Genomic DNA, 16,661 nt, shown 5'->3' on the forward strand with positions numbered 1-16,661 from the left:
TACAAAGATCAATCGTGTGAAGAATTTTTTTTTTTTTTTAAATTGCAACCATTCAACCTTCACAACCTATGTTGGCATTAGCCTTGTCAACAAGGATAGCCTTGATAGTGTTTTCACTATTGAATTCATGCAAAACATCCACTTGCTTTGCATGAACAGCATCTGTTGCACCACTTTCCAAATGTACATCAAATCTGTTGCCAAGGCTGCTGGAAAAATGGTGGGATCTTTCTATCGATCCGGTAGATATCTCACTGCTGATGCAATTGTCTATCTATATAAGAGCCAGGTATGTCCAAGGATGGAACACTGTTGCCACATCTGGGTAGGAGCTGCTAGAAAGCACTTGTCCTGCCTTGATAGAGTTCAAAATAGACTTTGTAGCCTTGTAGGAGATGTCCTTTTCTCTTCCCTGCAACCTCTATCTCACAGAATAGATGTTGCGAGTTTGTCTCTGATGTATCGTTATTTTCATGGAAGGTGTTCAACTGAACTTCAGTCTATGGTCCCCCCTCACTTAACTTTCACAAAAAACACTCATCTTGCTGAAAACACTATCAATAATTCCCCACACTCTTTATCTGTGCCTAAACCTAAACGTAGATTCCATGAACAAAGCTTCTTTCTTAGAACTGCACGCCTGTGCAATTGTCTTCCGTTTTCCAGCTGACTACAATATGGTTGTGTTCAAGCCTAACGTAAATAAGTTCTTGATGAGCCGTTCCATATAAGTTATCAAATTTTACGAATTTTCATTACTAATGATTACTATATTGTCCAATTTCTACTGTACACTCTTTAACCCTTATCCTTGAGTGGCCTCTTGGCCTTGATAATGTGGTGATGCCTGTGTAAAAAAAAAAAAAAAAAAAAGAAAATTACTTTCATAGGGTGTTTCTTTTGTAAAAGTTAAATGGTGTTTTGGTTCCTTTTTTTTTCAGTTTTCCATGCATCTTCGTCCACAATTTATTCATGGAGCAATGTGTTATCATTCATTCTGCCATCAACTCTAACACATCTAAGATTTTCAACAATTTCATCATATTTTTGTTGGGCAGTTGTTTTCACTTCAACTTTATATTTATTAATAATATCAGTTGTATAAGAACTTTATATTTATTATTTGATATTAATAATATCAGTTGTATAAGAACTTTATATTTATTATTTGATATTAATAATATCAGTTGTATAAGAAGGCCCATAGCCTTCAAACCCAACTGCAATGCATCTTATTTAATGGTGAAGGTTTACCTGAAGATGTAAGTACATTTTTACTGCAAGGTGAAATTGCAGATTTTCCGGACATTTTTATAATAAATAAGATACTTAAAAAAATTCTACTATTAAAATTTAAATTACATAAATATTTTTAGTGCTTATGCACTTGGATTACCGTGATATTTTTTAAATAGTATTTTCAAATTAAATCCAATTTTTTTATTAAACTAGATTGTTAGGTGAAAGTACAGAATAGTTAGAAAACACATTCTCCTCCCCATGGATGGGTTTCGAAATAATGTTATTATTTCGAAACCCATAGGTGCATAAGTACCATATTTAAAAAAAAATTGATAAAATTTGAAATAAATACATGAATTCAAAAATAATGGGTAAATTTTGAGATTAACCCATAAACAAGTTTTTTTAAAGAACATGTGAAGCATGCATGGTCCTCCCGCGAGTGAATGAGGCATAAAAGCAAAGTTCAGCACCTCCACCCCTATTTAGCCCCAAAAGCCCCCAGGGGATGATAAATACTGGTGAAAATGAACAACCAGTGCAGTTTTAGGCCTTAACATATGCATGAACCCCTGGGGCACACCCAAGAGTTATTGCAAAGTATAGACAAACAAAATTATATAGAAATCAGTTAGTTACAACTTTTCAGAAAGTTTTATAAAAATCCAAGGCATTATTTTTTTTTTTAATAAGCACAAAAGTGTCAATTTTAGCCATTTTAACCAGAAAGGCACTTCTAGGTGGGTAACCGGAGTTTTCCCGGAAAATCCGTTCTGTTACTTTTTTTTTTACTCATATCATGTTTAATGTTTGTGCAAAATTTCAAAAATATCCCAAGGTGTAGTGCAGAAAAGTGCAGACAGACGAACGGACGAACAGACAAGGGTGAATTTACAGTTCCACCCTCCGTTTGTCGGGAGACCAATAAACACTGTTATATGCGTTATATGCATTTATTATAAAAATATAAAGAAATCAGAATAATTACTTAAGTTGTATTTTGAATAGTTAAGTCTTGTTTTTACAATTCAAGATATATTTGTGATAATTAAAAACATAAACATAGGATGAACACGATCGTTTAGCTCGTAAACAGTTTTTTTTATGAATAAAGAGTAACTTTTTAAAAAATAAACCAATACAAATACTTATTTTAGTTATATTTGTTAATAGACAATAATTCTCTATCTATACAAAAGCCAAATACATCCAAGAATGGAATACTTTTGCGACATCTGGGAAGGAGCTGCTGAGTGGCTTCCAGGCCTTGATAAGTGGTGACCACTGTGTAAAAAATTTTTTTTTAAAAAACGACACCTTTTTAAAGTCATGGCTTTCCTTTAGAAAGAGTTTTGTTGATTTTTTTTGTTGAAAGAATTTTTTTGTTTAGGTATATGGATTTTAAATAAAAGCGTCTTTATTAATACAAGTGCAAAGACAGCTTTTAATTTTAACCAATAAAAAACGTCCTTTTAATTATTCAGAAAAATTAACATAAATGACAAATTGTTATGCCATTTTATTATATTCATATTTTATTATACTTTTCAAATTATATTGAACGAATACATCTATTTATAACGAAGTATACAATATTTATTGATTTTTTAGTATTTTTTTAGAATGATAAAAGAATTATTTATCTTACAAAGTTTGCTGCGGATTTGGAGTCGTTTATTCTTCTACGTCACTTGATAATGTTGTTATTGTATTACAATATGCATTGGTTTGAAAAAGTTGTATAAAAACAAATATATAACAAATAAATGTTATCAAAGGCAAGATAAGTTACTTTTCTACCTAACCGGATAAGTTTTTTGTGTTTTTATTTAATGTAAAATGTTTATTCGGTTCGAAAATCAAGTAATATCTAGTGCTACTGAAAAACAAGAAAAATGCCCGCTATGTCTTTGAAGACCCGACGAAGACTTCTAAAAAATATAAAAAATGTTACTGTGACATTTATTGGGTGAGTTTCTACCACCATTTTGTTTTATTTCTTATTTTGAAGTGATTATCGAGACATCAAAAGATGTATAGAGACATCGCAGCCATTTTTTTATGTTCTTTGGTAACGTTCAACATTGTTTTTCAAACTGAATAAACATTTTACATTAAATAAAAAAAAAGGTCGAAAAGTAACTTATCTTGCCCTTGATAACATTTATTTGTTATATATTTGTTTTTTGACAACTTTTTCAAACGTCTGTGAATTGTAAAACAAACCCATAATGTTATTGCTTTCTTTTTGTTCACAAAAAAAGTTGATTTAAACAGAAAAGAGTTGAAGTTTATTGCTTTCGAACATTTGCGATAAGATCGCAAGCTTATCACCATTGCCTACAAAGATTTTTTTCGGTTGAGAAATGTCGTCGTTTGCTGTAAACGGAACATCGACAAAACTGCCATCATGTTGAATCCGGTGGATCTTATTGTCAGTCTTATCCGCAACAAATATAAAATTCTCACTCACAGCAATATCAGATATAGAAGAAAACCGGTGATCAGGAGCGCCTTCATACCTGAAGACTACTGCACCACTTTGACTGATACAGACCACGTTTAAGGAATTGGTCCAATTAATGATTACCATATTGCCTGAAGAAGGCAGGACACGAAGTCTGTAACCATCGCATGCATAGATCGAAGGTGGCAATCTCACACATTGTATAATTTCATACCCAGATTGAGGATTGTCTTTTGATATGATATCAACATAGATATGGGTATCGCGATAGAGAGCAAAGATTCTTGCGCTGCTATCTGGTGCCAACCCCTGGTAAGGTTTTTCAAATGAGAAGCTCTCATTTTCTGTCAAGCTATCGCAATCCAAAATGATAATTGTTTTTACGGCTGGCTGGGATACTGCGATACGGTTGTCTGGCAATATACAGAAGCCAAACGGTTCACTGCTGAAACGGGCTTTCTGCAAGTATTGTCCGGTTGGAGAAAACTTCCAGATACTTTTGTAGCAGGCCTCCGAGATCAGAATATTATTGTTTGGTAACACGATCATGTCATTTATGCCAAAAAGTTTTTCAGAAAACAGATAGGTTTCTCGGTGAGAGATTTGGTTTTCTTCAATCAGCACTGGAGCGCTTTCGATCATGCTTTCTTGTAGTATTTTATTCTTTAGCTCAACAAACTTCTTGTTTATCTCAAAAGTGACCTTTTCCACATTAAACTCCTCTAAATCGGTCCTCAACGGTCCGAGATCATGTTTTGGCTGATAATCGTAGGTGCTCTGGAACTTCGGCTCGGCTTTTCCTACCCCTTCTGTATCCTCGCCTGCTAAGAAACTGTCCATATCAACAATGTTCTCCTTTATATTGGTTATGACTTTGTCGATGTTGTTCTTGCGCTCTTGTAAGGCACCGCTTTCTTTGAGGTGAGCTGTCTCGAGTTCGCCAAGCCATTTTTCCGCTTGGTTGTTGATAAAGGCTGACAATTCTTCAGTCATTTCTCTTATTTGCGTACTCGTGGATTCTTTGTCTTCCTCCAACTTACTCAGACGGTTTTCTATCGGTTCCAGTTCAACTTTCAGCGCCCGTAGACAGGCAGCTAAATTATGTTTTATCTTTCTAGCGTTGTATTTCGTAAGTGTCTTTTCGCAATTCTGGTGGGCGCCGAGGCAACACTGGTAACAGATCATGATACGGCACGTCTTACAGTTGATGTCTAATAGCTCATCCTGATGGGCGGGGCATTGTTTCTGCGACATTTCTGCGTACCGATTTAGTATATAATTGTTGGTTGGGAACGACGATGCCCAGTCCTTTGTTGGTATGAATTTATCCGCAAAAGGTACAGTCCGTTTTCGACACATTGGGCAGTTGAAATATGTCCAACCCCTTGCAGTATTATCAATATGGTTTTGTAAACATTCTCGACAAAACGTATGGAAACAAGGAAGGCCTTTTGGTTCACGGTAAGCGTTGTAGCAGATCGGACATTCCTCGCAGAAGCTGGCCATCTTAATTTACAGGTGTTTGCTGTTCTTCTTTTGTTTTTGTCGTAGTTTTTATAAATCAAGTGTTCGTCGATTACACAAAAGTTACAAACGAACGGAGGAAACGGAAGAAATGTTTATAAACATTTCGATGTTATTTTCGTATAAAAACAATAAATGCTTAGCAGAATCCAAAACACACAAAAAAGATTCTATAATAAACCTTTACGTTGTAAGGATTATAAAACAATATTTTTACAAAAAAATATATGCTTAAACGCATGAATTATTTGCATCCAGTTTAAACTCTGATTTGAACGCAACATATGCAGTAAGAAAATACGAAACTAAGTCGCTAAACATAACACTGTTCTTCTTGTCAAGGATGACAGATTTGGCCTTTTTAAAGCCATATCTGGCGAATTTGGCCTTTTTAAAAATTTCCTGATTATTTTACAAAAAGAATGGTAAATGTGTAGTTTAGCGGCGTAAATTATTTGATACAGAAAAGTTATAAAAATTATTTATTTTATATAAAACACATTATTAGACCCAAAGGTTGAAATAACTCCCCCCAAATTCATTTTTATTTTTTTTCATCATCTTTTATTAGACAAAATGTACGACATTCGAGGCCGCCGTATTGCTTTTAAAATTTGTCCTTTCTAAGGTTTGACATATTGGCCTTTTTAAGGTAAAATTTGGCCTTTTTATGTATTTTTAAAAAAAACTTTCTTTTACCCTGTTTTTGGCTGCCATATATATATATATATATATATATATATATATATATATATATATATATATATATATATATATTAATGAAAGAACACAAAAAACAATAAATTTGGCCTCAAAAAGGTCAATCTGTCAAACCTTAGAAAGGATAAATTTTAAAAGCAATATAGCAGCCTCGAATGTCTTAAATTTAGTCTAATAAAAATGATTAAAAAATAATAAAAATGAATTTTTTTTTTCTGGCTTTAGGGTCTAATAGTGTGTTTTATATAAAAATAAATAGTTTTAATAAGTTTTTGTCTGTCAAATAATTTACGCCACTAAAGAACACATTTACCACAAGAAATATAGGTGCTTCTTCATTATAATAACGAAATTCGAAAATCTAAATATCAAATTTCAAGTAAAACCAATGGTTTCTATTTAATTGTTATGTCACAGTAATGAACATATTAAAAAATTACAAAAAAATGACAAGGGCGAAAATTAATTATTAATGAAAGTAGTTTTCAAAGATAATTAACGAAAATTGAGTTCTACTAAAAAATGAAACTGGAGAGAGAGTTGGGATCGTAACAAGGGAGGTAATTATTTTCTGAAAAGTTTGAAAATCTTAGGCCAATTTAGCAAAACTCAAGTAAAAGAGAAAGAAAAAGGTTGTTTAGGTTTTTATAGTATACAAACAATTTAGAGACTGAGTATTTCTAGTGCCACAACATATCATGTAATAAGTTTTGCATTTGATTTGGAGATGGCGCCACTAATAAAAAAAATGGGTACTACTGCACTTATTGATCCGTGCTGAAATAATAACGCTATTATTTAAAAAGCCATTCTTAACATGGGGAGGGTGTTTTGTACATATTCTATACTTTAACCTTACAATTGAATAAAAAAAAACATATCATAAAACTTTAATTAAAACAGTGCGGATCAGTAAGTGCACTAGCACCAAAAAATGTATATGATTATTATAAAGTACTAACCTTCAAATGGATCATGTCAAAATGGGAGCCTAATCGAGTTATTAGTTTACAAAGTACAGTTATTTAAGTGAAGCTACTATTACAAATTTTTTAAAAGAATGAAAAAAATCTGAATTTTAATGTGTTGATAAAACATTTCTCATCATCATCATCATCATCATCATCATCATGTAAGAGAACATGGACGCATGAATGAAAATGTAGGCAAAATGTTAAATGACGTCACTGTCAGAAAAAAGAAGAAAACCATAAAAAAAAAGAATGTGTGCAAAAGACAGAGGAGCATGTTCAGGAGCACATTTGAGATCACATTAGAGACATGGATGACGTTCGAGAGCACAGGTCAGAGAGAAGGAACATGATCATGGTTTATTTGGAAAAGTACCTGGAAATAAATGTTACAACACAAAAAAGTGAGTTTGAGTTATTCTTTCTCTTGGTCTTCTTTTGCGACGTAGACTGCATGGGTCTCGTGTGTAAATGTGGATAACATTACAATCTATCGTGCTAGAAAACTACTCACACCTGAGAGTATTCTGTACCTCTACAAGGCCACCATTCGCTCATGCATGGAGTATTGTTGCCACATTTGCGTTGGTGCATCTACCATTAAAACAGGGTCCAAAAAAGAGTTTCCAATCTAATAGGCCCCACTCTGTCAACTAAGCTCCAACCCTCGTCCCATCACCGCAGTGTTGTATTTCTGTGCCTGTTTTACAAATATTTCAATGGAATGTGCTCTGATGAACTCTTTGCACTAGTGCCCCCTCGACGTACATATCCCTGATAAACCTGCTTAGCAACAAAGTCATACCCCTTCATTGTTGAGGCCCCTAAATGCCAGAAAGCTTGCTACATTAATAGTTTCTTCCCTCGAACAGCTAGACTTTGGAATTCCCTTCCTGCTTCCCTGACTGTACTGATATGCAGAAGTTTAAATGTAATGTAAACCAACATCTTATTAATCTTTCCTAGGCATAGTCCCAAATAGTAGCCCCTTACGTCCAAGTGGCGATATACTTGTTATGGTTGAACGTGAGGTTGTTTTTTTTTAATTCAATTTTCCCCCCCAAACAAGGCATAGTGCCACTTTGAAGTAGTGGGCTACTATCGAGGACATAAATTGCAGGGGCATTATGAAGGGAGATGAGCAGCAAGATGTTTGTTCACATTACACTTGAACTTCTGTGTGTCAGTCTAGTTGGGAAAGCAGAATCCCAGAAGGGAGTTCTAAAGTCTTGCAGTTCTGGGGAAAAAACTATTGGAGCAGAAGGCTTTCTTACACCTAGCGATCTCTACTGTGTAGGGGTGGGATTTAGCTGCTTGTCGGGTTTGTCAGGCGTATTTATGTCGAGGGGGTACAAGTGCTTGTAGTTCATCAGAGCATTCACCATTAAAATACGTGTAGAAGAAGCAGAGGGATGCAACATTTTGTCGATGGGACAGAGGTTGAAGCTTAGGTGAGACTCTTTTTGAACCTTGCCCAGGAGTGAAAGACTAGTAGCAGATGCACCAATAATACTCCTTACATAAGCAAATGGTGGCCTTTTAGAGGTACAGGATATTTTTAGGCGTAAGTAGCTTTCTAGCATGGTAGAGAGAGCCTACCTTCTTCGCAGTGGCCTTGGCAATGCTCTCAATGTATCTGAAAAAAAAAAAGAGACATGGATTACATTCGAGAGGACGATCACAGTTTATTCGGGAAAGTACACAGAAATAAATGTTGTTGAGTTTGAGTTATTCTTTGTCTTGGTCTTTTTTTGCGACATGGACTGCATATGTGTTGGGTCCCGTGTGCAAACATGGGTAACGTTACAATCAGTTTAAAGTCCATTTTATATGTGCACATGTATTTGACAGCATTTTTAAATTGACTTCCAAACTAATCTATAAACTTAACTTTCTGATTATAAAAAATACTGTTCAAGCAATGAAAAGTGTTATTTGGACTTTGACAAAACAATGGTTAGAATTTAAATGCAGTTATACAGACACAAATGATTCTGAATGCTTAAGTTGCCCAAATTTAACTGTTATTCAGGAAACACCAAAATTTCAAACTCGTTTTGGTGGACCAGAAATCGAAGTTAATAAAAAATATAAGAAAGAGAAGTTGAAGATGTTACTATTTTGAATGTTTGTCAAAAAGAAAGTTGTGTTCAAAATGGATGCCATGTTTGCTAATAGTTGATTAAAAACAAAAAAAAACATGTTCACGATTCAAAGCGTTGTTTGCAATTGTTTCAATGCAACGAAAAGGAGTTTTTCTTTGCATCAATATGTGGCAAGGATGAAATATTCGATGCACCAGTCAGCAGGTGAAAAGTGAAAGCTGGCCAAAGTCATAAACATCAGCAGGCAAGGTTTTGACCTCTGTATTTTGTGATATGCAAGATATTTTGTTTATTGATTAAAAAAGATGAAACATCAATAGCGAATATTGCATTTAGTATGTTTAAGGGAAGAAATCTCCAAAATTTGTCACAAATGAATAAAAAAATGTTTTTTTGCCAAGACAATGTGTTGTTGGCGGGGTGGGGGGTGCTGATGAGGTGTATAAATATACTCGTGTATGTGATGTCTATATTATTGTGACATAGCCATGACCGTCTGTGTGTGCACATGTGTGTCTACAGTCATAAGTGTGTATGTGTGTGTGTGTTATATAAGAAGATCTCAAGACACGTACCTTTTCTCATCCTTGGTCGGTGCCACCTCGCAACGATTCATGCCTGCTCTCCAAAAAAATACGATTTAGTTTTATTGTTTGGATAAGTCATTATTTGGATGCCATCATCGACAGGGCAGCATCACATCACTGAATCGATTCAGATCTTTTCTCTTCTTTTTTCATTTTCTCATTTTGAATGAAGATTCTCTTGTTAACTCTAGACTGTAGACTGTTGAACTTGAACTGTCTAACAAAATGCATATGCATCCCTACTTATTTTAAGGTGTGTATGTGTGTGTGTGGGGGGGGCTGTAATCCTCGTTAACCAGCTTGCACTCAAAATACACTCACTGACCTGTGGCATGACCCCTTATGCATGCAGGTGTACATCTTGTCAATGGAAGTCAGTGGGTTTGATCTATGTCACTGGTAACCTTTGTTTGACTCCTTTGCACTCAACTCGACACAAACAAGTTGGGTTTAACTCAGTACCGCATTATTGACACACAACACCACATACTTATCCAGTTCCATTTTTGTACTCTTTATTTGGATTCTATCGTCGACAGGGCAGCCTCACATCACTGAATCGATTCAGATCTTTTTTTTTCTTTTTCGTTTTCTCATCTTGAATTATAATTCTCTCATTAACTCTAGACTGTCGAACTGAAGACCGACAACCTGTGGATTCTAAACTGTTTAAAAAACGCACTTGCGTGTGTATTTATTTTAAGGTGTATGTGTGGAGTGAAAACCCCCGTTGACCGTCTTACATTCAAAACACACTGATCTGCCTTGTAACCTTTGCTAGCATGCAGGTGCACGTTCGCATTGTCAGTGGAAGTCAATGGGTTTGAAACCTCAACTGTTCGACCTATGTGCATTTAACTTAGTATACAAACAAGTTAATTGAAGCCGTACAACATTAACTGCGTTACCAACACACAACAAAAGCACCATGTCAAAAGTGGCAACAACTGCAAAACAACATGAAATGCACATTGAATTGTTTCCGCACACTATTTTCCAGATCTGCTCACCACCTAGCTGCGACTATAGCCTGTTTACAAACCTCAAAAGAATGCTCCAGGCAAAGAGATTTGGTTCCAATAATATTGGAAACTGAGGTGTATTTTTAAATGTAAAGTATTCTTTTGAGGGGGAGGCACCTGAACTTTAGGTTAATGATAAAATAGGGAGAGATTGGAGGGGGGGATGTTGCCACCTGGACTTATGGTCTGTGGAAAAAAATTTTTTTTTTTTGTTTTCACTACCCCCCCCCCCCCAAAAAAAAAACATACACACAATTTATCTCGCTTAGCTAAAAGAAAATCTGGTTATATAATCTAAAAACGCTATTCAGATAGAGGATTGTCCTGAAATGGGTGATAAATTTTCATTAAATTTCTATGCAAAACTAATTCTGACTCTAAATTCTGAAATAATTGCTTTTGTTTCCAACGTATAATTGTCTAAAAAATTAATAACAAAGGCAGAGCATGAAAAGCAGAGCAACAATAATCGCTATCCTCGATTCAAACACCAACAGGTGCTGCAACAATTACCATTCTGCAAGAGCTTTGCCACTGTCACAGGCCTCAGACAAACAACACCAGCATCTTTCCACCCGCATTGGTGAAATTGTTGTATTTCATGATGAGGAAGGTGCGTGTAAAATGAAAAAAAGATATCAAATACTTTTTTAAATAACAGCGTAGGAATGTTGGATCGGCACGTTACCCGAGGAAGAGAGGCATTGGGTTGGTTGCACACACGCAGATTGATTCTATTTGAGGAATGCGCGACTTTCTACGATTAATTATTGGAATTTTAATTTAAGTGGACGGTCAGTTTTTCATATAAATTTATATTAAAATCATCTCTCATTTCTTAACCATTCTAACTTTTGGGGACAGGTAATTAATGTTTTTTATCTCCATCTAACTCTCGTAGTCTGGCTGGCAAAGTCATAAAACCATATGAAATCGTCATTAAAAAAGTAAAACACAGAATTTATCTCCCATAGCAAAAGAAAAAATGGTCCACAGTTCTAAGTCCTAAGCTGTTTTCTGAGGCCTGGAAACGGAGTGGGGGCAGGTCACTTTACGTTTAATTAGGCAGCACTTTTCATGCCCACACACCACCATTCATAATCAAATACATTTTTTTGTCTGCTTTGAATATTTTAACAATGAAAAATTCTTTTCTTACGATTTAAATATTTGCCAATTTTACAATATCTTTTTATTTCCGGTTTATTTTTATTATTTTTCAAAATAGAATTAACGTTCAAATATATCATCTGTTCCAGTACTATATTTTCTTTTCTGTTTTTTGTCAGTGAAGGAAAAATTCTTCTAAACTGAGAAATTTTTGAATTATTATCCCAATTTTTAGTGCATTTTGGGAGAGGTGATATTTTCACATTAAAAAAACGACCTTGTGTCTAACTTTGCCATTGTAGGAAGGCAAGTAATGCAATGTCGTTTATTTGTTTATTTTATACGTGGTAAACTTTCTTTTTTTTATTCTTTGCTAGGAAATAAATCGAATCATTTTTTTAAATAAAATACCCATGTTTCAGTTAGGTGAAACTCCTTTAGTAGCATGAACTGGAGCTTCACTGAGGTGTTGGCATATGTTGCACCTTAGAAAAGGTGATTTAACAGAATGCAGATCCGTATATGGTGACTGTATGCAAATATTGAGCCGTGTGCGAAGTGACGTTACAGCAAGGAAAAAGAAAAAGATGATAAAAAGAACATGTGCACAGACCACCAACGATTATGTTCGAGAGGACAAAGATCATATTTTATTCGGGAAAGCATCCAGAAATAATGTTGTTTCAATGGAAAAAGTTAGTTATTATTTGTCTTCTATTCCTTGCGACATCCTCTACTACAACGAGTTGGGTCCCGAGTGTTTACATGTTAACATGTGTGTAAACATGTCCAATGTTACAGTGATCCACACTGACAATTAAATGTTAAAATATAACGGTTAAGAGATCAGACAAAGATTTTCTTTTTTTCAATAAATAGTCCAAAATATATCAGAAATATTTTAACTTTAAAAAAAGAAAGAAATTGAATAATATTTTTCTTTATTCTTTTAATATTTAGCACTTTTAACTTTTAACGTGTTCTAAAAACAGGTTTATGTGTTTATTCAATGTTTTTACATTCTTAATGATGTTTCCAAGAGCTTTTATATCAATTTCTATACTTTTAACAAACACACGCTAAAAAAAAGCTCACTCAGAGAGTTCCTAATCCTTACACTTTGTGCGTTTTCAACAACAACAGCAGCAGCACGACTTAAACTTAACACCTGGATTTTATTTGCAAGCAGGAAAAAAAAAAAAAAAAAAAAAAAAAACAGGCAATAGAACTCTTTTATTCTCTGAAGATGGACCTAATGCAGTCCGAAATCAATAAGAAATATTTTAACTTTAAAAAAAAGAAATATTAAAACAGAAAAAAAGAAGAAAAGAAAAAAAGAAAAGAGAAAAAAATTTGAATCGTATTTTTCTTCCTTCTTTTGAATAAAATATTTTCCATTTTTAATGTGTTTTAAAAACAGTTTTATCTGTTACTTCAATGTTTATAAACACATTTACTTACAAGGGGGGGGGGTAAAAAAAAGTATTTGGGTGCCATCAGCTAGAATCGAAACCAAAAGCAAAACTGTAGCATTCAAAGCTGGTGACGTTACCACTGTCCCAACGTGACACGCATATGAACTGATTAAAAATAAACTAAGATGAATGTACAAAGTGTATAACGATTTTTTTTGACCCCTTAAATACTATTTAAACTGGTTAAAGACCCATAAAAGGTCCATAAAAAAAATCCAATCATTTGAGGCCCCTAGCACCCCTCTGTAACTTTTAGTTTCAGAAGAGATACAGTTTTTTTTTTTACATAGTGGTCACCACTTATCAAGGCCCGGAAGCCACTCAGGGATAAGGGTTATTGCAAGTGCAGTACGTTAGTGTGGAGATTTGATGAAGTGTTTACTTAAGGGGGCGGTTCATTAGGAATTTGTTCACGTTGGACTTGAAGACATCCAGTTTGAAAATATGGAGACAGACAGACATATAGCCTTTTATATATAAGATTTAAAATTAAAATTTTTGACCCATATAAATGTCCTCATCAGAAAAAGTCAGACAATGCATTTTTTTTAAGTGGCATGTTTTTTTTATTTTAGCACAAACTTCAGTTGTTGATGAAGGTGGAGGTTTGAATTTTTTATGGATTTTTTTAAATAGAAATCGCTCCAGACAAGGCATGAAGCCGCTTGACATAAGGTGTGTAATAATAAAGAGTTACTTGCCCTTGGTTAATATCAGGGGAGTCTAAATAAAGTATTTGATGTGAACGGACGCGTTTCTGGTTCTTTCCTTCCTCCTCTTAAATGTAGTAGCAGCGGTCACCACGTGGGGGCATAGAAATTACAGGGACCCGACGAAACATGGTGTCAGATTGGGATAAATTTTTTTCTTTGGGTAAGGAAACCTTATAACGAGAAAAAAAAAAAGAATTAACGTCAACTATTTCAAAAAGAAATATGTTTAGACTTCAGCCCCCAGAGTGTTTTGACTTTACGTAACCGAACCAGTGGAGGACATGGCGAGAGCGATTTCAACGTTTTCGGAGTGCGACAAAATTATATGAAGAGTCGCCCGATACACAAATTAGCACGCTTGTGTATTGTATGGGACCGGATGCCGAACAGATATATAAGTCATTCTCTTTCAAGAAAAAGGAAGATGAAAAGAGTTTCGACGTGATACTGAACAAATTTGAAGGCCACTTCATGCCGAAAAAAAATATTATGCACAAGCGCGCAAAATTTCACCTCAGAACACAAAGGGAAGGCGAATCGATAGAACAATTTATTCAGGGACTTCACGAACTATCGGAAAACTGTGATTTTCCACACAAAAATGACCAAATAAGAGATAGGCTGGTCATCGGGTTAAGAAGTGGAGAGCTATCCGAAAAACTACAACTTAGAGACGACCTAAGCTTGGAAAAGGCTATAGAAATAGCACGTAGCTACGAACAAGTGAGACAGCAAATGGCTGAAATGAAGGAAAAATCGGTTGACGCAGTAAAACAAAACGAATGGAAACAAAATTATCCACAAAAAGAAACGCAGCAACAGAGATGTGGAAAATGTAACAAAAAACACAAACGGCAAGATTATTGTCCAGCGAATGGAAAACGATATCAAAACTGTGACAAAATAAATCACTTCGCGATATGTTGCAGATTCAAAGCCCATAATGTCAGACGTGGAAAAACATACGACAGAGGAATACTTTCTTGGGGCTATTTATAAAAGAAAAGAATTCAGAGAAAATGCAATAGACCCATGCCACGTGCGGTTAAAGGTATGTGAAAATAATTTAATTTTTAAAATCGACACTGGAGCGGACATAAATGTTATCAGTTATGAAATGTTTCGTAGCTTGAGAAAAAACCCTGTTTTGAAACCAGCATATGGCATATACAAAAGCCCTGGAGGTATATTGAACTGTATAGGGAAGTTTACGGTTGATACGAGACATAAGGATAGCAGATACTCATTCAAAATACATGTTATTGATAGCAGTACAGACAACTTGCTATCGAGAGAAACAGCGTATCGAATGAATTTGGTTTAATTCGTGTCTAAGGTAAACAAAGGGGCGGTAACTGTAGTCATGAAAACAGACCCAGTGAAAATAGTGTTAAAAGACGGTGTGAAACCGTATTGTACCCCGACGGCTAGACGGATAGCATTTCCCATTATGCCAAAAGTAAAGAAGGAACTTCGACGTTTAGAGGACGATGGTGTGATCGAGAAAGTCACACAACCAACGAATTGGTGCAGTCCAATCGTTCCGGTGAGAAAACATAACGGAGAAGTACAGTTGTGTGTCGATCTAAAAACATTAAATTCAGCAGTAAAACGCGAATATTATATGCTGCCGAATCTGGAGGATATATCACCCAAATTGAACGGCTCAGTGATATTTTCGAAACTGGACGCAGCCAGTGGGTTTCACCAAATTCCATTGGCAAAAGAGAGTCGGTTGCTTACGACTTTCATAACCCCATTCGGGAGATATTGTTTTAAAAGATTGCCCTTTGGAATATCATCAGCACCGGAAATTTTTCAACGGAAAATGTCCAAGCTTCTAGAAAATGTGGAAGGTGTTCACGTCATAATAGATGACATATTAATTCATGGGAAAACGATGGAGGAACATGATAGAAGGCTTACAGTAGCACTAAAAATAATAGAGCAAGCAGGAATAAAATTAAACAAAGAGAAGTGCGAATTCAGGAAAAGTATTATAAAATACTTCGGACACAGTATATCAGCTAAGGGGATACAACCCACTGAAGAACGGTTAGAAGCGGTAAAAAAGTTGTCTGCCCCTACATCAGTCACAGAGCTCAGAAGATTTTTGGGAATGAGTCAGTATCTAGGGAAATTCGTGCCTAACTTAGCAGCAGCATTACAACCAATGCTGGAATTATTGAAAAAAGATACTGGTTGGGTTTGGAATGAACCTCAAGAAAAGTCATTCCAATGCGTTAAAGAACTATTGACACAGGCACCGATATTGACTTATTATGATCCAAAAAAGCCCATCACGATTAGTGTGGATGCGAGCAGCTATGGACGGACTTAGCGCTGCCATTTTCCAAGAAGAAAATAAAATATTGAGAGTCATAGCTTATGCCTCTCGTACGCTGACACAAACAGAACAAAACTATGCTCAAATTGAAAAAGAATGTTTAGCGAGCGTATGGGCCTGTGAGAAATTTGACAGATACATCGCGGGACTAGATCAGTTTTGTCTTCTAACAGATCATAAACCTTTGGTACCGTTGATAAATACTCAGGATCTGAATAACACTCCTTTGAGATGTCAAAGACTGTTGATGAGACTTAGGAGATACAATCCTATAGCAGAGTATGTTCCTGGGAAACTTTTGCTGGTATCAGATGCACTGTCTAGAAGTCCAACCGAAAAAGCAGAAAGCACCATGGAGAAAGATGTAGAAATGTATAT

General features: G+C 35.1%; 1 protein-coding gene across 1 annotated transcript; it reads right to left on the reverse strand.

Moving 5' to 3' along the window:
* Positions 1-2,746: 2,746 nt before the first annotated feature.
* LOC145242698 (uncharacterized) lies at positions 2,747-5,498 on the reverse strand. The gene has a single exon (XM_080105829.1). The coding sequence runs from the start codon at positions 5,213-5,215 to the stop codon at positions 3,512-3,514; it is 1,704 nt and encodes a 567-aa protein (XP_079961955.1). The 5' UTR covers positions 5,216-5,498; the 3' UTR covers positions 2,747-3,511.
* Positions 5,499-16,661: the final 11,163 nt, after the last annotated feature.

The sequence above is a fragment of the Euprymna scolopes genome, chromosome 21 (assembly GCF_053919585.1).
Source record: "Euprymna scolopes isolate OS-2025 chromosome 21, ASM5391958v1, whole genome shotgun sequence".
Taxonomy (NCBI): domain Eukaryota; kingdom Metazoa; phylum Mollusca; class Cephalopoda; order Sepiida; family Sepiolidae; genus Euprymna; species Euprymna scolopes.